Genomic DNA, 22,768 nt, shown 5'->3' with positions numbered 1-22,768 from the left:
TTTATATTTTTTTCTAAAATTTTAATTTTTATTAATACATGTTTGCAATATATAAGGCCTCCCTATAACACTGGGAGTAGGTACCTGTACATGGCACATCTTCGCATTACCTTGAATAAGGCTTGTTGCTCTGTAGAAATCATCTCATTTCTTGAAATAACACTTATATTTCTGATCACAAAACGGAAAAATGGTAAAACTGAAAAGCACACACAAACCAGAAAACAACTGCTGCTGCTGTTTTGGGCTTCGCCCTCACAGTCCTGGTTGGGCCGGGGAGATGGCTCAGTGGAATAAGGGCTTCCCTGGTAAGTGCAAGGGTTTCAGTTCAATCCCCGGTTCCACCAAAAAAGAACCCTAACAGTCCTGGTTCCACGCATGAGTCTGGGTCTGAAGCCTGCATCTGGTGATCCAGCTGTCTTGCTTGTCTGCCCACATGTTACATGTTGAACACAATATTAAATACTCCTCATCATCTTAAAGAGCCATATGAGTCCAATCATAATGAAGTAGTACCCTCTTGCCAGGTAGTTACATTATTTCTAATATTTTCCTATTATAAACAAGGCCACAATGACCATCCTTCATGAAAAACTGCTTAACTGCCCCCTCAACCCACCCTAAGGCCCAGTGCATGATAGGCAAATGCTGTATCGCTGACCTACTTTTTTTTTTTTTTTTTTTTTTTGGTACTGGGAATCAAACTCAGGACTTTGTGCTTAGCCCTCAGCCCCCATTTCTATTTTTTCAGGATAAATTTCTGTAAGAAAATTTGTGTGTGTGTGTGTGTGTGTGTGTGTGTGTTTTAAAGTATTTAGCGCAGGGTCTACAGGGTCTCAGTATGTTGTTGGGTTTTTTTTGGCCAGCTCAACCTACCCTGAGGGTGGGGCTGGTGCGGCATGTGGTGCTGGGGATTGAACCGTGGTCCTCTGCACCTGCCTATGCTTGCCTAAACAGGCACTTTAGACCACTGAGCTATCTTGCTGGCCCCCTCACTATGTAGATTTGGACTCACAGTGATCCTCCTGTTTTCAGCCACCAACATGCTGGGTTACTGGCACACACCACCACACCCAGTCTAAGAAAAATTGTTGAACCAAAGGTTATAAATGTTACTAAACTGTTAAGATTCTAATATACCACCATCAATGACAGATGAAAATATTTTCAATAATTTCATTTAACACAGAAAACATCAAAAAGCTTTGTTATAACCAAGCAAGAGAGGCAGAAATATGAACATTATTTCAATATAATGTGTAAACACAACTACCAGGAGAACATATAAGTCCAGAAAGCTCTCATGAAAAGTAAATTCAAATTGAACACTAAAGGAAAGATGAGCACACCAATGGCTAGCATGGAAACCATTCCAAAAAGAAACTATTCTTCAAATCTGAAAGGGCTGGTCTCACCCATAGCTGTTAGAAATAGGCACTGCAATGTTTTACTAGTCTGCATATAGCCCTGAGTTCGATCTCCAACACAGGGGTGGGGGGAGCACAGGCTAGCACAGGACAGGAGAAGACAAGAAAGACAAACAGGCTCTGCAAACCAGAGAAAAAAGAAAGGACTTTGAAGGCAAGGTGGAAGGAATAGAGCAGGAAGGTAAGCAGAGGCCTAATTTTATTTTATTTTTTGGCGGAACCAGGGATTGAACTCAGGCCGTTGCGCTTGCCAGGCAAGCACGTATTCTACTGAGCTATCTCCCTGGCCCCCAAGAGGCCCAATTTTAGGTTCCTAAGAGGTAGAATAAGATGATCATGTCTTACAAATGATGAACAACTGTTAAAGTGGCTTTACTTGACATTTCCTCGTTATTTTTAAAAACAGGTAATGTATTCACTTGGGTGAAGATCTGGAATTACAAAGCACAGACTGTGCAGCTGCCCTCCCCCACTAGCCCCTTACGCACCTGTCCAGCTACCTATGTACATGCACATGCGTCCACATATTGTTGTGTGCTTCCCTTGTCACACAAATGGTGGGCCATCATGAATAGTGTGTTCTCCCTTCCCTCCTCGATAAAGCAACCTAAAGATCTTTCCAGTCTTCCCCACTGTTACTGCACCTTCGTTTGTTTTGTATTTCGGCACTAATGGGACATTTAGGTAATTTTCAACCTTTTATTACCAATAATACCATCAATGACTTTGAGCACATGTACAGGCAGAAAATAGTTCCTTGAATTAGAACTGCTGGGTCAAAAGGTGTGTGCACTCGTAACCCTGATGCTGCCACGCAGCCCTTATTAGGGTGGAACAATTCACAGCCTGCACGACCCTCAGCCTCCACTGGGGCAGGCAGGGCCTGTCACCTCGCTTCCACCAGTGCAGCTGGTGAAGACTGCAGTCTGTGCCTTGTTAAGTTGGGTCCTGCAATACGCCAGGCTAGACGACTCTGGGCTCAGCCTTCTGAGTGCTGGGACTGCAAGCACGTGACACAGTCTGTTATTTCTGCCAAATATTTAACTTGCATCTCCAGTAAGTGAATATATGAAGAGTCATTTTGTTCAATATTCGTATACTTTGGTCATATTTCTCTTGGGGTGCTAGGTCTTGTTATTTTGGACACATTCTGTATATAGGAAAATATGTTGCTTACAATAGGAGCTGGTAATTCTTCCACTGCTGTCTTTGTCACATGTGTCACCTGACTGCGTATCGAGGTCTGTGCCGGGCAATCTTTTGTTGCACGGTTTCTGGGTGTTCTGCCAGGAGACGTGTTGCTGAGCACTGCGAAGAGAACCCTAAAGGGCGCGCAGAGTCCACAAGGAAGGGACGCTGGGTGAGGGGAAACTAGCCAGTAGGAAGGGCGTTGCATTTCTGCAGTGGGCATGGGATTAAACACCAAGTGAGCTGCAAGAGGGATAAAACTACTGAGACATATTTGACAGTTCCTGGTAATCACTTGTAGGTGACGTAAGGGGATTTTAAAAACTATTTCAAGTAACTGTCTATATAAAATTTCAGAATTTCCATAAAAATGACAAATCTTAAATGTGGACTCTGCTTGCTTCTCACAAAAGGTGAATAAGGTGTAAGTTAGAGACCCAAAAGCTTGTGATTTATGCAAAAACACTCAGCTAGGTAAGCAAATTCTGAACTGCAAGCCTCCAAACTAATTCTATGGAAGAGAATTATAAAATTCAAATAACAGCTACTTAAAACAAGTTCCCAAACACTTAACCCCTGCCTGATAGAGCTTTAATATGGCAAGCAATGGTCACAGACAGCCCAACAGCTTAGCAATCACTTTATCCCCCCTCAACAGCACTCTAAGTTTGCAGTTTTACTATTCAAATGCATTTTCTTCAGTAACAGTGGCATGTGTAGTTTGCTTTTTAAATACCGTTATATTGTAAAACTGAAAGTTGACAGTGGGCCCATCCCTAAAAACAAAAACATGCCCTAGAGAAGGCTCACGTTATTCCCAGCAGAGAGGCTGTGCTGGGAACCTGGAGGTCCACTCCGGGGTCACCCGAGACTCGAGGTGTACTCGGTACCTCTCCGCGCCCACCCCGCGCCACTCCCGGCCCCCTCCGAGCCCCCGACCCCCGAGCCCCACCCCGCTCACTAGGGGCTCTGCACGCAGCTCGACTGCCGGCACCTCCTCCGCGCCGGGAAGCTGGGAGGTGACACCGGAACCGGAAGCGGCGCCCGCCGCGGAGAGCCACCTGGACGGTCGCGCCGGCGAACGCGACTTCCGGCGGCGCGGCCGGCCGTTCCGGCTTCTGCAGGAGTCCGCATCGTTCTCCTGCGTCGCTTTTCCTAGAGGAGGCGGGGAAGCGCTCCCGAGGCTGGTCAGGGTTGTCCTGGAGGCCAGCTCTCTGCGACTCCGCGGAGGATACCCCAATGAAACACATCAGTAGCTCTTGAAATTCACTGCTGGAGTCAAAAATTACCCAGCAGCATTTCTTCCATCTCCACCCCAACAAAGCGCACTTTTCTGACAGTAACTGGTAGTTGCAGGGGAATAAAGCTGAATGTCAAAGCCTAAGAGCCAGGATATCAGAAGAAAGAAAAAGTCAAGGCTGCAGACATTACGTGGGTCTCTTTCACACGGTACGTTTCATTTGCTCCTCACACAGAGTCTTGAGACAGGCAGTATTGCCACTGCCTTAACGATACTGAGAATAAGGAGGTATGAGCTTAATTTGTTAAGTACTCCAAATAACTAGTAGCGCTCTGAAATCTGGTGCTCTCTCTACCATATAGTTTCTCGTCCACAACGAAGCACGCGCATCACTCAGGATGCTGAGGCAAGATGGGGTGGGGAAGAGAGGAGAAGAGCCAGGACAAGCCGGGGTAGTTCCCCAGACCTGAGTATTATGCTGTAGGCAGGACTGGGAGAAGGCACGCCGAAGCGAATACAACCCAGCACTAAATGCGCGCTGCTTTGGGAATGCATCCTAAACTCTGCAGGATGGGAAGCAGAGGGAGTCATGACCCGCATCCCCTCGCTTCACCTGGCAGCTGAAACCAGGACCTTCACATCCCCAGCGCTTTTTATGAGGCAGGTTCTTGCTAAATTGCTCAGAGTGGGCTCAAACTTGTGATCCTCCTACCTCAGCCTCCCAGAGTGCTGGACTGCAGGTGTACATCACCACATCCAGTGTTCAGTTGAGTGTACTCTGCCACGGAAAGGCCCACAGTGGTAGGTCCAAGAAAAAACAAATTAAGTGGTGGTAACAATGTAACAGAGGACCTCTCTATCTAAGGATCCTTTCAAGTACTAGAAAAATAACAGTTACTACAGTTAGGGGCCTACTTTGAAATGTTAAAATTCTTTAGAGTTCGATACTAAAAACAGCTTCTGCTTTTCACCTAGAGATTCCCTCTGTGCTGTACAGGACGATTGCCTCTCCCCACCTGAGTTCTGAATAGCTATGAGGGAATGGCCACAGCCACATAGTGGCTACTGAGTCCTAATTTTATGAAAAGCACAAACTTCACCTAGAAACAAGTCACGATCACTTCATTCTAGGAAGTCCTTAAAGGAAACTTGTTTTCTTCTCATTCTGAAGAAAAAATAATCCCAGTGATATTTAGAAGAACAATAGGTTTATTGGAGGAATTATCACTATTTCTACCAAAACAATTTTATGAAGCCAGTTTTATATTAGAGGTGATTAACAAGTCTTATGACTACCGCCTAACAATAAAACCACCCCTTTTTATGTATACAGACTGAAAAACATGAACAGTCTGCCACTGAGGGTAGAGCTGCAATGAATTTAACCTTATGGGATTTAGATACAACACATTTACTCATCTACTTAATGCTATTTTTGGTTTCAAGTTCTCTAACACCATTTTCCACTCTAAGCAGGCTTGTCTTCTAGATTTTTCCCCCAATACAGGATCTTGCTATATCCCTGCTGGTCTTTTTAAAATGTATTTATTACAGGGTCTCACTACACAGACTGGACTGCTACTGATCCTCCTGTTTTCAGCCCCGCAAACCCTGGGATTACAGGCACACCCCAGGGGCAGGACCAGCACAGCACGCAGGGTATCGAACCTGTCACTGAGCCTAAGCAGGTGCTTTAGCCCACTGAGCTATCTGGCCAGCCGGTCCTGCTGGTCTTAAACTGTGTACCCCAGCTGGCCTTGGTCCTCCATCTTGAGCCTCCAGAGTGCATGTTTCCTTTTTTTTTTTTTTTTTTCCAGAACCAGGGATTGAACTCAGACCCTTGCGCTGGCCAAGGAAGCACTTATTCTACTGAGCCATCTCCCCAGCCCCACTGTTTCCTTTAATTAAGGATATGTAAGACTTAATTTCATTTTCCTTTCATTGAGATGCACATTACTTCATTTCACACAGGGCAATTCAATGCAACCATGGTGGCTGTAAAGTATTCCCTCCTTATATTCTTCAGGGATGGTGCTCGCTTTGGCAGCAAATTTACTAAAATTGGAACAATACAGAGATTAGCACGGCCCCTCGTAAGGATGACACACAAATTCATGAAGCGTTCCATATTCCTCAGGGATGGTCAGAGCATCAAGAACACCATGAAGAGGGTGCACAGGAGGCCAGTGGGTAACAACAACAGGCAGGTAATGCACAAGTTTCACGAGGTATACCTCAAGACAGCTGGGTACAGAGGGGTACGTTGGTTGAATGAAACAAAAATTAGCAACCAAGGGTCTGTGGAGAAAGCACTGCCCTTAGGAAATAGCTAGGGTTCCACAGAACAGGAAAGTTAAGAATCCCTTGGAAATAGCCACCAATTCATAGTAGTATGAAAGGGGCTGAAGGCTGGGGATATAACTCAGCATCGCAGTGCCTGTAAAATGCAAAGTTCTGAGTTTGATTCCTAGTACCCTCAAATACACACACACACACACACACACAAAGGTTGAAAGGAGGGTCATTGATGAGGCCATAATTTGTGAGTCTTGCAGCCAGGCAGCTTAAGCTGCCAGTGGTACATGCAGGACTATTCCCTCAGGTGTTTTTATTAATTATACTAGTTAACAGTGATGAGTGATTCGATCTGTTTGAACCACTAGTACTACAAGCTGCCTGATGGGCAGTCACACATGTACCACTGATAGCTCAAGCTGATGGGCATGTTTTAAACACCAAGGTTAACATCTGGCAGTCTGGGCAGACTCCTGGAGGAAGGTGGGTGACCAGTTCAAATAGAGCAGAATATCTTAAGGAAACAGGGATCTGGTACCATCAATTGCTCCTGAAGTTCAAGGCAGGCTGCCAGTGGTACATGCAGGACTATGCCTAGTGAGGGCTTAGAGAACTACAACCCGAGTCTGTCAGGGCAACCAATGTGATGATGTCTTGTATTAAGATTTTTCATATAAGGTGACAGGATATCCTTCCCTGAAGACATTTAAAGATCACAGAATCCTCCCATATGAAAAAGAAAGCCTACGTGGAGAAATAATTTCAGACTCTATGACACAATGATGAGAAAACAATGACAAAGTGGCCAGAGAATATCTGCTCAGCAATACAGGATCTACCAGCTACTGCACTGAGTGATGAATGGTCCTGAAAGCAACACATCTCTTCCAAGGCCCCTAAACCCTGCCTTCAGTAGCTATGCAGAGGGACTATAATATTAAGGATTATATGCAAACCACTGTTCTACCAAAATAGGACAAAGCCAAACAATCCTTTGCACAAAAATATAAAGCCTCCACTTTTTTCTTTGCTGTAACTGGAGGGAAGAAATACATAATATTTGAAACTAATGTTTACAGCAGCTCCCTAATGAAACCATGGTCAAATAACTCTTCAGGTATAATCAGCTTCAGTAGAGGTAGCTACCCAGGAGAGCCCTAAGTGGCTTCTCATGCACAAGCATCATGGTGGGCAGAGGCACTTTGGTATAATGAAATCAGCATAAACCTTAAGGTCAGATTGCAGCTCATGTGCTGGCCCCAAATTCTGACTGACCAGTTACACAACCTCACTGAGATTCAATTTTCTTGTACAAATAGGAAGGTTAAGTGAGCCAACAACCTCAATAACTCCAAAACGATGAACTGCTGTGTGTATAATACAAAGAGCACTGTTTAAGAGCTCACTGTACACAAAGAGGAATGGGTAAGAATGGAGGTTCTCAGAGCAGCCAGATTCTCAGGTAAGGACTTTGGGCCAAGACCTTCCTGGAGGGCTGGCCAGAGGTGAGAGAAGCTTGGGAGCAGCTGGCGCATTGACTGCAACACTCTTCTCTCCCTTCTGCTGGGAAACTTTTTCTTCAATAAACGAAAGGAACAAGATGACACCTCAGCTCTTTTCCTCAATCATAACTTGAGACACTGCCATTAGATTACAAAAACACAGAACTGTGTATAATTTAAGATTATGAAGTTATGTTGGAAGTTCAAGGAACTGGTAAGTAGTCAAACCAAACTGGGAACTGGTTCCTTCCAGACTTCTTCCTGAAGGAACATGCCAGTGTTCTTAAGATCAAAGCAGAGGCCAGCAAGATAGTTCAGTGGTTTAAAGCACCTGCTTAGGCAAGTGCAGGGACAGAGGCTTGATCCCCAGCACCACATGCCAAGCCAGCCCTGCCCCCAGGGTAGGCTGAGACAACTACCAAAGGAAAAAAAAAATCAAAGCAATTACTATTTGGTCGTTCATTCATTTCACCTACAAAATATGCTGAATGCTACTAGCACAACTTCCCTTGAACTGCTCTCCCTCTAAAGCACTGAAACACTGTTCCCATGCCTCATATTTGAGCTATTATGATTTCCCATGTGCCAGGATTGCCACATATAACTTGCATTATCTCAGTCCTCGGAGGAACCCTTTGAGATAGATGATTACTCCCCTTTAACAGAAAAAAGTGAGGCTCAAGCCCATTAGGGACTTGCCCAAAACTGACAAGCTGTGACTGCAGACTTGGGATTGGAACACACATCTCCAACTCCAGTCTATACTTCTACCAACCAAGTTCTAAACAACATGTGAAGGCAAACTCTTCACCAGTTTTGCTTAATGGTAGCTATAACTTTTTAGGATTTTTTTTTAAATTTTTTTAATTTTTTTTTATTTATTATTTGAGAGAGAGAGAGAGAGAGAGAGAGAGAGAGAGACAGAGACAGAGACAGAGAGAGAGAGAAAGAGAGAGAAAGAGAGAGAGAGAGAGTGTGTGGTGTGTGTGTGGTCAGCTCAGCCCACCAGGGGCCGGGCTGGCTGGCACGGGTGCTGGGGGATTGAACCGCGGTCCCTGTGCTTTGCTGAGCTTGTTCTAAGTAGGTGCTTTAGACCACTGAGGCATCTCACCAGCCCCTACATTTTTCTTGAGTTGTCTAAATACATACTAAAAAGATGGTGCCTATGTAGTTCTCCATCATTTACAGATCTTCCCACTAAAAGAAAGATGCTGTAAAGCTCTGCAATGTTTTTAACACAACTGATTACTTTGTTGACAACTCTAAATTAGTCAATTTAAAACTACAAAAGACAAAAGGATTAGTACCGATGGGTTTACTAACATGAAAGAGGCTCTAAAACAACTAACTTGGTCATGGGTCCACTTCTAAATGCCCGATTGCGTTTTATCCCAAGACATTCAACGCTGTACACTTTGAGCCTTTCCTGACTATTCAATGAAAATGAGCCTGAGTTCATTGCATTTTTAAAAAATACCCTATTTTTATCCTAAATATAATAGTACATCGTCACTGTAGAAAAATCTAGAAAGTATAGAAAACTACAAATAGAAATGATATATAACACTGTCACTCAGAGGTAAACACCATTAGTATTTTGGTGTGGTTTACTTGCTTGCTTTTTTTTTCCCTAAGCATTTTTTAAAAATTAGATGTTCCATAGTGTTTATCTTCCACTTAATCCAAGTATTTCTCCATATCATTATACACACACTTTTTGAAATGGGGGTCTCACCACACTGGTCAGGCTACCTTCAAACTTACAATCCTCCCACATCAGGCTCCAGAGTAGTCAAACTTATTCTTTACAATTTTTTACAGTGCTGCAGAACTGTTTTCTGGATAGAACATCATTCACTTAAACCTGCACTACTGAAAAATCTAGGTTTTTTTTTTTTAGTTATATATAAAAGAACATCCTTTTGGAATATTCCTTTTGTTAACTTCATTAATTATTTTTTTTGTATGGACTCTTGGAAGTAAGATGAAGGTTACCAATAACATTTGCTTTTCAGAAAATCAGCAAGTAGCCCTATTACAAACAATATGTGTTATTTATGAGGTTTCTTTCTCCTCGTTATGTTTTCTCTGATGCTGAATAAGCTGTGAGCTGTAACGATAGGCTTTCCCACATTCACTGCACTTATAGGGTTTCTCCTTAGTGTGAGTTCTTAAATGTAGAATAACTTGAGACGTCTGCCTGAAAGTTTTCCCACATTCGTTACATTTATAAGGTTTCTCTCCAGTATGGACTCTCTGGTGATCAATGAGATTTCGATTAGAAGTAAAGGCTTTCCCACACTCACTACATTTGTAAGGTTTCTCTCTACGATGAAGTCTCTGGTGTTCATGAAGAGCCTTACTTAAGATGAAAGCTTTTCCACACTCATCACATTCAAAGGGCTTTTCCCCACTGTGAATTCTCTGATGGTCCATTATCTTTGTATTAGAACCACATGTTTTTCCACATTCCTTACATTTGTACACTTTTTTTCCTTTGTGCATTCTCTGATGTTGAGTGAGGTTTGAACTCCGGCTAAAGGCTTTCCCACACTCAGTACAAGTGTAGGGCTTCTCCCCCGTGTGAACTCTGTGGTGGGAAATGAGCCCTGAGCTCCGACTAAAGGCTTTCCCACATTCCTTACATTCATACATCTTCTCCCCACTGTGGATTCCCTGGTGCCGGATAAGGTGGGACTTTCCGCTGAAGGATTTCCCACATTCACTACATGTATAGGGTTTTAGTCCAGTGTGGATTCTGCGATGAACCACAAGGTTGGAGCTATGACTGAAGGCTTTCCCACATTCTTTGCACTTGTAGGGTTTCTCTCCAGTGTGGATTCGCTCATGCACTGTGAGGTTGGCACTCTGACTGAAGGCTTTTCCGCACTCATTGCATACATACTGTCTCTTACCAGCTGCAACTCTCTCATCTGTTGCAGGTTCATAGTACTGACTATCCTCTTTCACAGATTCTTGATCACTGACAACAGTGTGTGCTTTGCTGTCTTTAACTGCCTTGTGCTTGAAATTTCTTGTCTTTCTCCTCATTTTCCCCTGCTTGGTGCATTCCAATGGTCTCTAGGCTTCTTCTTCCTTTCAGGAAGTGTTTGAGAATTTGGCTTCTTTAGCAATACCTCTGTGGGACTCTCTTGTGAGTACAATGTAATTCAGGTTTTTCAGTTATGATGCTATGGAATCAACATTTCCTCATTGCAGTTTCACCATCTAACAGGAGAAACATAAATCGAACAAGTCACTGTATGTTCTCTGTGGTAAGGGAAAGAGAATTATCCATGGACAACTAGATGTGGTAGATAACAGGGCATTTATAGGTTCAAAGGCAGAGGAACTGATCAGAAAGAGGAAAAGTCAAGTTAGAAATAAAAGCCCAGGTAAAGGATTATGGAGGGGCTCATAAAAGCCTAACAGGTTTATCCTTAGAAAAAGCAATAAACAATATAAATCCACCCAGGATTCTTCCTGTTCCACCCTCAGAGTAGGAACTATAGCACTCATAATGCTGAGCTCAACTATAATATGGTCCTCAAAAAGGCAATCGAATGATTCTCAGGTCAGTATCTGAAATGACTTATTTTTAGATCAATTTCTTTTAGTTCTTGCTGACCTTTTTCCTTAGTAATACTGACAGAGTGGTGGGCATATAGTAGGCACTCAAAAACTGTTTTGTAGGCTAACAACTGGGATTCTCTCTTGGAGTATAACTAAATTCATCTTTTGGTGTAGGTCTCGGTGTTAGATCCCAGTCTATCCTATAGCTTTACATTTAAGTCCTGTTTCACAAATGTAACACAATTCTTCCAGTGTGGAAGCCCAGGCACACAACAGTCTGCACTATAAGGTATGCTCTGTAAGGGGCCGAAGAGATGCTCAGTAGAATAAGTGTTTCCCTGGCAAGCACAAGGGCCTGAGTTCAAACCCCGGTTCTGCCAAAAAAAAAAAAAGAATTATACACAAAGGAATGCTCTGTAGTAGGAGCCAACTTTATGTGTCAGTTTGCCTGTTTTCAGAATGTCGCCAGTCTCACGACTGAGTCTACTGGATGAAGATGAGAGGCTCCACTGTGGAAGAGTTAGCTAATATACAACAAGGAATTCTAGGCATAATGGAAGCCCACAAAAGGATGGCAAGGTGTGAGTAGAGGACAGTACAACCAAGCGGAGCTGAGACTTGAAACCACCTTATCAGGAATGAACAGGAATTTCCAAATTGAATTCATCATGAAACTGTACACACAGGCAACCTAAAATCTAGAAGCAGGTGATTTACCAAAAACCAAAAGGTGCAGACTGGATGGCACATGCCTATAATTCCAGCACATTAGAAGGCTGAAGGCAGAAGGATCATCAAGTTCAAGCCCAGCTTGGACGACTCAGTGACACCGTGGCTCAAAATAAAAAAGAGCAGGGATTATAGCTCAGTACAAAGGCCCTGAGTGTTCCCATTCTACAAAAAGTGAAAAAAAAGTAAGGTAACTCTATGATGATAATAAATGACTTTTTTCTTTTTATCATTTTTCTATTTCAGAGATAATCCAAATGCATATTTTGATTGATTAAAGGCATAGTAGAACAATTTTACATTCTACATCTGTTTAACTTTTTCAATTGATAAAAACTATAGATCATGGTAAACAACATGATTTCTTGATTTATGTATACACTGTGAAATGTTAAGTCAAGCTAATTAGGATATCCATTACTTCTCATGCTGAACCATTTTGTGTAGTAAGAGCATTTAAAAATCTACACTCTTTGCATTTCCAAGTGTATAATACACTGTTATTAACTATAATTAACATGTTACACAATGGATATCCTCAACCTATTCCTCTAGGCCAACTGAAATTTTTTATTCTTTGACTAACATCTCCTTAGTCTCCTCACTTAATTTTCTGTCATTTCTTTTTCTTCTTTTCTTGTACTGGGAATCAAACTCAGGACTCTACACTTGCCACGCAGGCACTATGCCACTGAGTTAATCTCTAGTCCTCACTTTTCTTTCTTCTTTTCTTTTTTTCATCTTTTTGAGACAGGGTCTCACTATGCAGTTCAGGCTAGGCTTGAGCTCATTTTGTAGCCCAGGCTGGTCTCAAACTCACAGCAATTCTCCTGCCTCAGCCTCCTGAGGTCTGGGATTACAGGTATGTGCCACCATACCCAGCCTCTCACATAATTTTTACAATTATTGGGGCTGGGGAGATGGTTCAGTAGAATAAGAGCTTGCCTGGCAAATGCAAGGGCCTGAGTTCAATCCCTGGTTCAGGAAAAAAAAAAAGAATTTACAATTATTTTTCCACATTGCTATCTAATCTTCAGATGATCACTTTCCAGGTACATAATATACCACCAATGAATTCACTGTTAGTTACCTACCTGCCATTCTGCCAATGTTAAGATTTCTGCAGTTCTCTAAGGATTAGCACTTTCAAAAATGTCATAACCTTCTTTTACATAGTTTTCTTCCCACTATCATGTATTCCTAGCATAGAAGGTTCACAAGCAAGGTAAGAGTCAGAAGAAATGAAGTTTTTCTGCAGTAGCACCTACTCTTTTTAAAGGGTTTGATCAAATTTCATCATCTCATAATACTCTGATAAACTGAGTCATGGTCTGAAAGATTTATCCAGTGGTACTACTCACAGCCAGCAAGAATGTAGTTGTCAAGCCTGGAGTTCAGCTCTCAGAAGTGCAGCAAGCTAACCAAGAGCCTTCCATGAGCCCAAGTGAGGAGGCTCCGGAGGGTGGGCCTCCGCAGGGGGCTGAGCTTACTGCGGCTCATTTGCTGCTGCCTCTCCTAATCAGAGGTTGAAGCATGGAGAAGAAACTTGGCAAAAACACAGGCCTGCAGAGCAGAGCTACACAAAGGAGCTCATCTCGTGTTCGCTGAGAAAGCTGACCACTCTGGTTTTCTTTTCCATTTCTAAACTCTGAAACTTCTCGTTTCGTCATATATTTCTTAAACTACCAATTATTGAGGGTCCTATTCGGTACATATCACTGCTCTGGTTTCAGCAAGGAAAGTCTGTGAACGCTGTGATGGACGATACTTCCTCTACAGAAGCTCTGCCCTCAAGGATGACTACTCAGAGCCAGGGCCTTTGGAAAAGTAAAATGGATGTGGGTCCTGACGCAAAAGCACTGTGCAGTTTCCTTAAAATAAACACAAAAGTGCTCTTGCTATCCCTGCACAGACAAGAAAGGCCATATGAAATCACATCAGGGAGACTGCCAGCCACAAGCCAGGATGTGACCCAGTGACATAAACCAAAGTGTCACTTACCCAATCTCAAACTTTAAGCCACTGAAACAGTGAGAAAATGTTTTAAGCCTTCGGTTCTCTGTCACTTGTCACAGTGGCCCAAGCAAACTAATGCAAACAGGAAACCATTTCTACCTTTAAGAAGCATACAAGGGCTGGCCTGACAGCTCAAGGGACTGAAGCACCTGCTTAGGCAGGGCAGGCCAGGTTCGATCGCTGGCAAGCCCTGCCAGCCCCACCCCGGGACAAGCTGAGACAGTGATTGAGACTGGCGTGGTGGCAGGTGCCTGTAATCCCAGCACTTGGGAGGCTGTACACAGGAGAATCACTATGAGTCCAATCTACATAGTAAGACCCTGAACACCATGTAGACCCTGCCCTAAATACAGGGAGGAAAGAAAGGAGCTTACGCTAGAGTAGTCTAACAACAAAAGAGAATAAACTACAAATTTACAAATTACCCAAGTGGGAGATGAAGGAAAAAGAGGACAAGAAGTACTTACTGGGGATTGGACTGCTGGAGAAAGGGGCTTATTAGAGAGAGACAAGGCCAAGTATGGTGGCTCTTGCCTGTAATCTCAGTGCTCTAAGAGGCTGAAGTAGGAGGATGACAAGTTTGATTCTAGCCTAGGAAGCATAACAAGACACTGTTTTAAAATTTAAAGGGGCCAGGGAGATAGCTCAGTAGAATAAGCACTTGCCTATCAAGCGCAAGATCCTGAGTTCAATCCCAGGTAGCCTATATACTAAAATAAAATTTAGAAACTAAAATAAAATTTAAAAAAAAAAGAGCCTGCCAGATAAATCAGTGGATTAAAATACTTGCTTAGGCAGAGTGCAGGGACCACAGAATGTAGGGACCAGGGGTTCAATCCCTGGTATGCCTGTCCCCGGGGCACACTGGGCCTGGTGGTATGTGCCTGTAACCCCAGCACTTGGGAGGTTGAAAATAGAAGGACCAGTACAAGTCGATCTGTGTAGTGAAACCCTGTAGACCCTATATTAAATATTAAATACAGAAAAAAAAAAAGATAACATTTTTAAAGAAGAGCTGGATATGTAACTCAGGGTAAAGGCTCTGGGTTCAGTAGCACACAAGCAATTTTTTTTCCTCAAAAGGAAGGTGGCAGAATCATACTCATAAGCAAGCAGGAGATTACACTGCAGTGACAGCTTGGCGCTGGCAAGTTTTGTCCACATTTTTCACCCTTCCACGTCCACCATTTAAACAGTTCCATGTACATAGCATGCACTCACAAATTTTGTATTGTTCAATGAGCGAATGAGCACTCGACGTGAATCCCGCCAGAACACTGAAATTACAAGACAAAGAAAAAAAAGGGCTACAACCTGATGGCCAATAGGAAGCAAAGCCTGAAGAGAAGACCAAAGTGCTTCTCTACCCTACCAGATGTGACCGATAAATAGGGTAAATATGGAAATGTTAAAAGTGTTTAAATTTAATCTGGGTGTGGTGGTGCACACCTGTAATCCCAGCATTTGGAAGGCTGAGGCAGGAAGATCATTGTGAGTTTGAGAACCAGCCTGAGCTGCAGAGTAAGTTCAAGGCCAGCCTGAGCTGCATAGTCAGACCTTGTCTCAAAAAGAAAAGAAAAAAAAAAGTTTAAATTTAAACCACAGCTTGCCATGAGTCTTCTTCAGAACACTTCTTGCTTAGGTCAAACTTAGCTAATTATTCTTTCCAGTTTCTGATGAAGGAAGTAGCTAAGGAAAAGGGAAGGGAGGGCTGCACCCTCTAGAGCTTGCTTTCTGGTCTAGGTCTGAGATAAAAGGTAACTAGGGAAACACATGGCAAAAAAGAAGGCCACCTAGAAGCCTGCTTTCTGAGACCTGATTCACGTTCTGAGTCATAGGTTAGCCTACGACAAGGATGCCTCTGTCTAAACATAATGAGAAAAGACAACCAGTTAATTTAGTTTATACACAGCAAGTCCCAGGCTGTGACCTTGGCCAACACTAACCCTATATACCATGTCACTCCGTGGATTCTACATGCCAGACAGTTCCTCTATCCTACTTCAAATCCTAAAGTTTAAAACCTTCAACACCAAGACCTTCAGTGCTGTGAGCTCCTCTTATTGGCCAGCTCCCATACTGCAGGTGGATCTTGATTTTTCTCTTCGAAATAAATCTCCAATCTTACTGTTATTCCTGGCTGTCCTGCTCCCTTCTTTGTTTAGAACATCAGAGCCTGCGCATGAGCCCCACCCTGATAGCCCTGCTGCTGACGCCGTCTAACAGAAACGCTGTCTCATAAAACCACGACGCTGGGTCCCCACCCACCTCGCCCACTGCATCTGGCACTGGGCGATTCTTGCTCTTCTCCACAGTGAAAAGGACCACAGAAGGTCACCATTTTCAATCAATTTAGGACTAGCCCAAACAGCATAACTAAAAATACTGAAAAGAACTTCCAGAACGGCTTTGCAAAGTGGCGACAATGATGGGGTGTTTTGGAAATGAAGGGAAATATTCTGAGGGGGATTAGTGGCAATGTTTCTTTAGCTGTAATAAATATATTTTGTAGAATTCAAACATGTACTGTAGTATTTTTTTAAATATTTATTTATTTTTATTACATTTATTTATTGTGTGTGTGTGTGTGTGTGTGTGGCCAGCTCAGCCCACCAGGGGGTGGGGCTGGCTGGCATGTGGTGCTGGGGATCGAACCGCGGTCCCTGTGCTTTGCCAAGCTTGTTTCAAGTAGGTGCTTTAGACCACTGAGCCATCTCTCCAGCCCTACTGTAGTATTTTTTGATCATCCCTCCTACATTTTTCCTTGTCCTGTTTTTCTCTCGTTGCTCCCGTTACCTGTCAATACGATCTGTCAAGCATAACTCCTCAGTTCCCTGAATTCTCCTATTTCTCTCCCCTCTGCCACCTCTCAGAATACTTTTTCTGAGCTTTATAAAGTGGGAAGCGGAGGGAAAAGACAGCTGGGCTCCCATGGAGGGGGGGAAAGGAAGATTCCAGGAGATGCTCCCAAGGGATACAGTAATTATCTATCTTGGTTCTCTAAGATCATTGGTGGCTTACAGCTATATACCAGTATCATAATTTGTAATACCTTCCTTAAATTATAAATGTGGGGCCAGCCAGATAGGTCAACACACTAAAGCACTTACTTAGGCAGATACAAGGACCCAGGTTCGATCCTGGGCATGATGCGCCGGCCCCACCCCCAGGATGTGCTGAGACGACAACTGAGACTGGGAGTGGTGGCACATGCCTGTAATCCCAGTGCTTGGGAGGCTGACAACAGGAGGACCACTATGAGTCTGATCTGTGTAGTGAGGCCCTGTACTAAATACATTAAAAAGAAAAAAAGGGGGCCAGGGAAATGGCTCAGTGGAATAAGCGCTTCCCTGGCAAGCACAAGGGCCAGAGTTCGATCCCTGGTTCTGCCAAAAAAAAAGAAAAGAAAAAAAAATTAGAAACGTGCCTCAGTTTAAATATAAACTGCACACATCCAAAAATGAAATCAGGATGAGAATCCTCTAGGAAGATTAGCTCACATGAATTAGAAAGGAGAACAAGAATGAAGGAAGCTAAGAAGAATATATGCAGTGTATTATTTGTTGAAACTGTACTTCCAATTTGATTTGAAACTGTCTCATTGCTACCTGTTTATCAATAAAATTTTGAAAAAAAAAAAAAGAATGAAGGAAGGGGAATGAATTAGGTACAAACCTTTAAGAATGTAGTTTTGATGTCCACAGGGGGCCTAACACTTTTGAATAAAATAGCAAGATCCTAGTCCAAATGAGGCTAGAACAGAGAACAGTGAAATCCAGCTATGCCAAGACACCACCCAGCCACATTAGACCAGACACGGAGAAAGACTGATGGAAATAGGACAATGACAAGACCCACACCCAGCATCAAGAGTGGTGGTGTTGCTAAGGAGCATGGGAACACAGGGAGGCACTTTAGACATGGGGAGGAGGAGTGTATCAGGAATGCAGGGTTGAGAATAAGACAGAGAATGTCATGAAAACATGTAAGCTTACCAAGACAGGGATGTGGGTTGGAAGGAGTAGGTAGACAAAAAGAAATGCACAGGGAGGTGCAGGGTGTTTTTTTAGGAGGCAGCAGGAAGACACAGATCAGGAATGGCCAGGGTGAGGAGGAAAATCCTAACTGTTGGCTACCTCCTGGCTGGATGCGAAATTTCTCAGAAGTCCAGGAAGAATTCCCAGGCTCTGAGGGGTAGGGTCTTTTGTGACTATAGCACACTCAGGAAAAATAAGGCTGTGAGCCTGGATGGGACACTTAAGAATGTGTAGGAAACCATAGCATAAGCTCAGGTGGCCAGAGGATGGGTTAGCACCAATGAGACAGATGGTTCTGATCAACCAATCCCTGGGGCTAGCAGGGAGACGGGTGTTCTGTCTTCAGGACCAGCCCCCATTTTGGGGTATGAGGAACAGAAACTGCGAGAACAAGAGCAAGAACATGAGAGACTTTACCCGAGCACTTGTATTCCTCTAATCATCAGTGTCATTTGCCTGCTTGGGTCCTTCTGAGCAATGGTCACATGGTCCTTAGTTATTAACAGCACCTGAGTGAAGAATAGGAGAAAATATCAGAAATAAATTCAAGAGACCAATCAGTGAAATGTGAAAATTGAAAGAAAAAGCCACAAAACATCAAATAACATGAAAATATGAAGAGTTCTTATCTCAAGGAAAAAGCTGATATATTTAACTACATAAAATCTTCTGGACTTCAAAAAAAAAAATCTGGGGCAGGGAGATGACTCAGTAGAATAAGCGCTTCCCTGGCAACCACAAGGGCCTGAGTTTCAGCCCTGGTTCTGCAAAAAAAAGAACTGTAACTGTCCTGGTTACTTTTCTCTCATTGCTGGGACAAAAAATACCTGACACCCAAAACTAAGGAAGGAAAAGTTTACTTAGCTCATAGTTTGTGCAGGTTCAGTCCACATGCGGCTGGCTGCAAGGCAGAACGCCACACAGCAGAGTGCAGCCGCTCATGGTGGTGGAAAACAGCAAAGAGCAAAGGCAAAGAGAGGAGCAGAGGCAAAGGCACACCCCTCTCCTTTCCTTTGACTGCCTCCAGGTTGTCTGCCCCAGGGTATCGCACTCACCCCCATAATCCCAGCCTTGGATCATGAATTAATCACCAACTCCAGAAGCCACTCCAAAGACTGCATGAGGCTTTGGGGGGACACGTAGATACAAACCACAACAGTACCATAAAGTAGAGTTTATCTTATGGGAGAATTGCTTGTTGTGTGTGTCTGTGTCCCTCCTCCTCAGACACGTGAAGCCCTACACCTACAGAGTGCCGAGCCCATGAGATTGGTCCACAGGCACCACACAGTGCATAGCACAGTGGGTTTGTTTGGTTCAGGACTCTACCTCAAAGAATGAACACGGGACAGGACAGCAAAAGGCGAAGCCACCACATATCGCTACCATCTCGTCATTTTGGACTTCCTATGGTTCAAAGCATACCACGACAGAGTATTTGCATTCTTGTCAGCTCTCTCTCAGTATAGCTACTCAAGGGCCCAAATTTTTCAAGAAACAGATCAGCCCAATGCCAGGATATTCTCAGAGCGACAGAGCTGGAAGGGCCTCCCAGACTACTGAGTCCAAAGCTACAGACGGGGAAACTGGAAACTGAGAACTGGGACCCAACCTCACATTCCACTACATCACTCTTTCCCATTACCCCAAAAGAAATTCAGAGATTTCAGAATTTCTGAATTCAGAAATTCTCCCACTTCCTGGCTTTCCTCGTGCTTGATAAATCATCACTGAGAAATGTTCTCTTTTAATCCTGTTCCCCACATCCTTTAGCAAGCGGGCTTTCTCTCCCAGAACTGCCTTCACCGTCTCTCTCTCAACCGCTCTGGAGAGAAGGGGATAAATGACTCACCCTCACTCTTGCGCAAAGCAGTTTGCTCACCAAAGATGGGGCCAGCACGGATCTTGCCTGATTTCCTTGCGCTCAGTGGGGGGGGGGGGGTTCTCAGGGGATCTTGAATCACTGTAAACAGACAGAAATTAGGGAATCCTTGTCAGGAAGGGTTGTACCTGTCTGAAACCATCACTCAAGAGGCTGAGGCAGAAGGACCAGGAGTTCCAGACCAGCTTGGACAATACAGTAAATTCTAGGTCACCCTGGACAACATAGTGAGATTTTGCTTAAAAAAACAAAAACAAAACAAAAATGAGTTGAGACGGAAACTCCAAGTGGACAGTCAGGGTAGTGTCTCATCCCTGGGGACACCCCTTTCCTGCAGAACTGTAAGCAGTCAGTGAAGAGTCTCACCCTAGCGATAGGGAAATGAGATTCCCAGGGACTGAATGACTTGCCCAAGGTGACTAGCGAGTGACAAAGCCTCTATGTTGCAAGGAGATCCCCTTTCTCACACTTCAAAGCTACTTCTTTTCATAACCTGTTTATGTTAAAAGCCTCCATATTCTCCTCTAACTGCAAAATGCATTCCAAGGAGAATTTCTCTGCAATCTAGTTTTCAAGCCAGCAGAACGTGGAGGAGAGAGGGACTTTGCTCAGTGTCTGTGAAGAGACAAATCCTTAAAGGCTTGACACCGTAAGACATCAGCAGAAAGGATTTTTCCCGAGTACCCATTTTTTGGTTACTAGGCGCTCATGCTCTGCTTCCAAGCCTTCGGGCGAATCGCCTGTCTTTCCTCCCAGAACAGAGTTCCGCCTTGCACACACTGCACCTTCGGAACCTAGAACACCCTTGGGCAGATGCTCAAAAAATATTTTGTCAGTAAGTGAATGCGCCCCAGGATCCGCACAGGCAGCGAAGCCGGGATCGCACGGCGAAACGCGTCTTCGCCGACCGGGGCTGCAGGGCCGGGGAGCTGGCCGGGGGCGGCCCCAGCGAGGGCGGGCGGGGGAGCGGGGCTGGGGCCCGAACCCGGACAAAAGCGGGTCGCGGACGCGGGAGGGGAGCCGCCCCGACCGCTCGGCTCCACGCCGCCTCACGAGCAGAGGAACCTGGCCCTGGCTGCCCCCACGCGACCTCAACCCCGGGTCCCCAGTCCTAACGCGGCGAAGCCCTCACCGCGAGCGCCTCACACGCGGGTCTCGGAACAGCTCGGAGGAGGACCTGAGTCTGCAACGCCGGCGGACCCCCCTCGCGACCCTGGCCTCTCTAGGCACCCGGAGGCTCCGCGTCTCAGTGCCCCCAAGGCCTGAGTCCCCCGGTTGCCTAGCAAGCAGCTGGGGGGGGTCCTCAGACCCTTTGGCCCCGCCTCCCGGCCATCCTACGCTCTACCATTGGATGGAGGACGAGAGGCTGCGGAGTTTAGCCAATGAGAAGAGAGGCTGGAGGGGGCGAGGCCGGAAGGGGTCTGGTTAAGGCGGGAAAGGGAACCAATCAATGCGGTGGTCACGCCAGGTTGCTCACACTGCCACTCCCTGAAGCCGGTGGTCCCCAGCCCCGCTGCTGGGCCAAGAAGTGGTCTGTGTTTCCACCAAGCTCCTTTCAGCCTCAAAGCCAGGACTGGCTGTTTATGGGCGACAGGTGGAAGTATGTGTTTGTGTGGTGGGGGAGTTTGCAACCAAAGTGTGATCCAAACGTAGAGCGAAGGTTTGAATGTTTTAAAAATATTACAGTAAAAGACACACTGCTGGGCTGGGGAGATGGCTCAGTGGTCTAAAGCACCTACTTAGAACAAGCTTAGCAAAGCACAGGGACTGCGGTTCAATCCCCCAGCACCCCATGCCAGCCAGCCCGCCCCCTGGTGGGCTGAGCTGGGCCCCCCCACAAATAAATAAAACTTAAAAAAAAAAAGACACACTGCAGTGAACCCCCATACTACCCCACTTCCAACACGCGTCCCCCAGCCTTATTGCCACTTTCTGAAGCAGCTCTGCAGCCTGAGGCAGGTGGATCACAAGTTCAGGCTCAGCCTGGGCAAATTAGCGATTTAGAGAGACCCTGTCTCAAAATACACCTCAACAGGGCGGGGCGGGGCGGGGCTCGATTCCCGCGCTTCCCCGCGGGGCCACTGCACTGTTCCGGCGAGCAATGAGCGCAGCCGGGACCAGCCTAGGGGTGCCGCCATGTGAAGGGCGACCGCATTTCTCAGGCACTTGCTAGAGACAGTGATGCTGACGACGCCACGGGCTGGGCGAGCAGCGTAAGACTGTCTCTTGGAAGTGGAAGAGCCGAGGGGGGCCGGTTCGGGGGCCGGATCTACAGCTTTGGTTTCAGAGCGGTGGCTTTGCGAAGTTAACGAGGTGACGTAGACATCTAAGAGGAAATCCGAACAAGAAGTGGGAATAGCAGTCCCGAGCTCCAAGAAGAACGGTGACCATGGAACTGGGAGTTGTTCCTGGCGTGGCAGGTTGGTGTCGCCACGGGGCGACTACAGATACAGCTGTCTAGCAACTGGGCTGTTGAAGGGCATCCCCCGCCACACGCGCGCAGAGAGGTCCACGGGACCTCCTTCCTTTTCAGGGACGGGAAATGAGCGGGGCTGCAGCGCTGGAAGGAGCGCGCGGGTGGCCCAGGCCACTTGGCGTCCCCGAGGCTGCCACGCCGGGGACCCCCGCGGACCCGTGCGCCCTCCCGGCTGGAGTCGGCGCGGTTCACACTGCGCCCACCTCTCGTGGGGGGTCACTACTTCGGCCCAAGGTGCCAGTCCACGTGGGGCTCCGGGGTGCCGACCACTCCGTGGTGTTCCACTCGCGCGCTCGGATTTACGGGCTCCGGGAGCGCCGGACCTGGGCGCGGGGGCGCGGGCCGACGGCCTCCAGCCGCCTCTGCTCCGGCGCGGCCCCGAGATGTGGAGGAGGGCAGACCG

At 45.5% G+C, this 22,768-nt stretch overlaps 1 protein-coding gene and 1 pseudogene across 3 annotated transcripts in view; one reads left to right on the top strand and one right to left on the bottom strand.

Moving 5' to 3' along the window:
• The first annotated feature begins 5,890 nt into the window (after positions 1 to 5,890).
• On the top strand, positions 5,891 to 5,989 carry LOC111812507 (annotated as a pseudogene).
• A 3,561-nt stretch (positions 5,990 to 9,550) lies between these two features.
• Positions 9,551 to 22,768, bottom strand: part of LOC105743440 (zinc finger protein 660) — a 26,088-nt gene continuing 12,870 nt past the window's right edge. Inside the window, exons 1-4 of one of the 3 annotated variants that reach the window (XM_023700623.1) lie at positions 21,022 to 21,065; positions 19,860 to 19,970; positions 18,425 to 18,516; positions 9,551 to 10,880 (exon numbers count right to left, since the gene is read on the bottom strand). In XM_023700623.1, coding sequence (XP_023556391.1) covers positions 9,708 to 10,703 — 996 coding nt within the window. In that variant the 5' untranslated portion in view covers positions 10,704 to 10,880; positions 18,425 to 18,516; positions 19,860 to 19,970; positions 21,022 to 21,065 and the 3' untranslated portion in view covers positions 9,551 to 9,707. Of the gene's footprint in view, positions 10,881 to 11,942; positions 11,962 to 18,424; positions 18,517 to 19,062; positions 19,100 to 19,859; positions 19,971 to 21,021 lie in introns of those variants that run through there. The other 2 variants (XM_023700624.1, XM_004640666.2) reach the window with 2 other exon arrangements.

This window comes from Octodon degus, unplaced genomic scaffold (genome assembly GCF_000260255.1).
Source record: "Octodon degus isolate 3935 unplaced genomic scaffold, OctDeg1.0 scaffold00126, whole genome shotgun sequence".
In the NCBI taxonomy this organism is placed as follows: domain Eukaryota; kingdom Metazoa; phylum Chordata; class Mammalia; order Rodentia; family Octodontidae; genus Octodon; species Octodon degus.
Note: the sequence above shows the minus strand (reverse complement) of the source record. Positions and strands in the feature narration are given on the sequence as shown.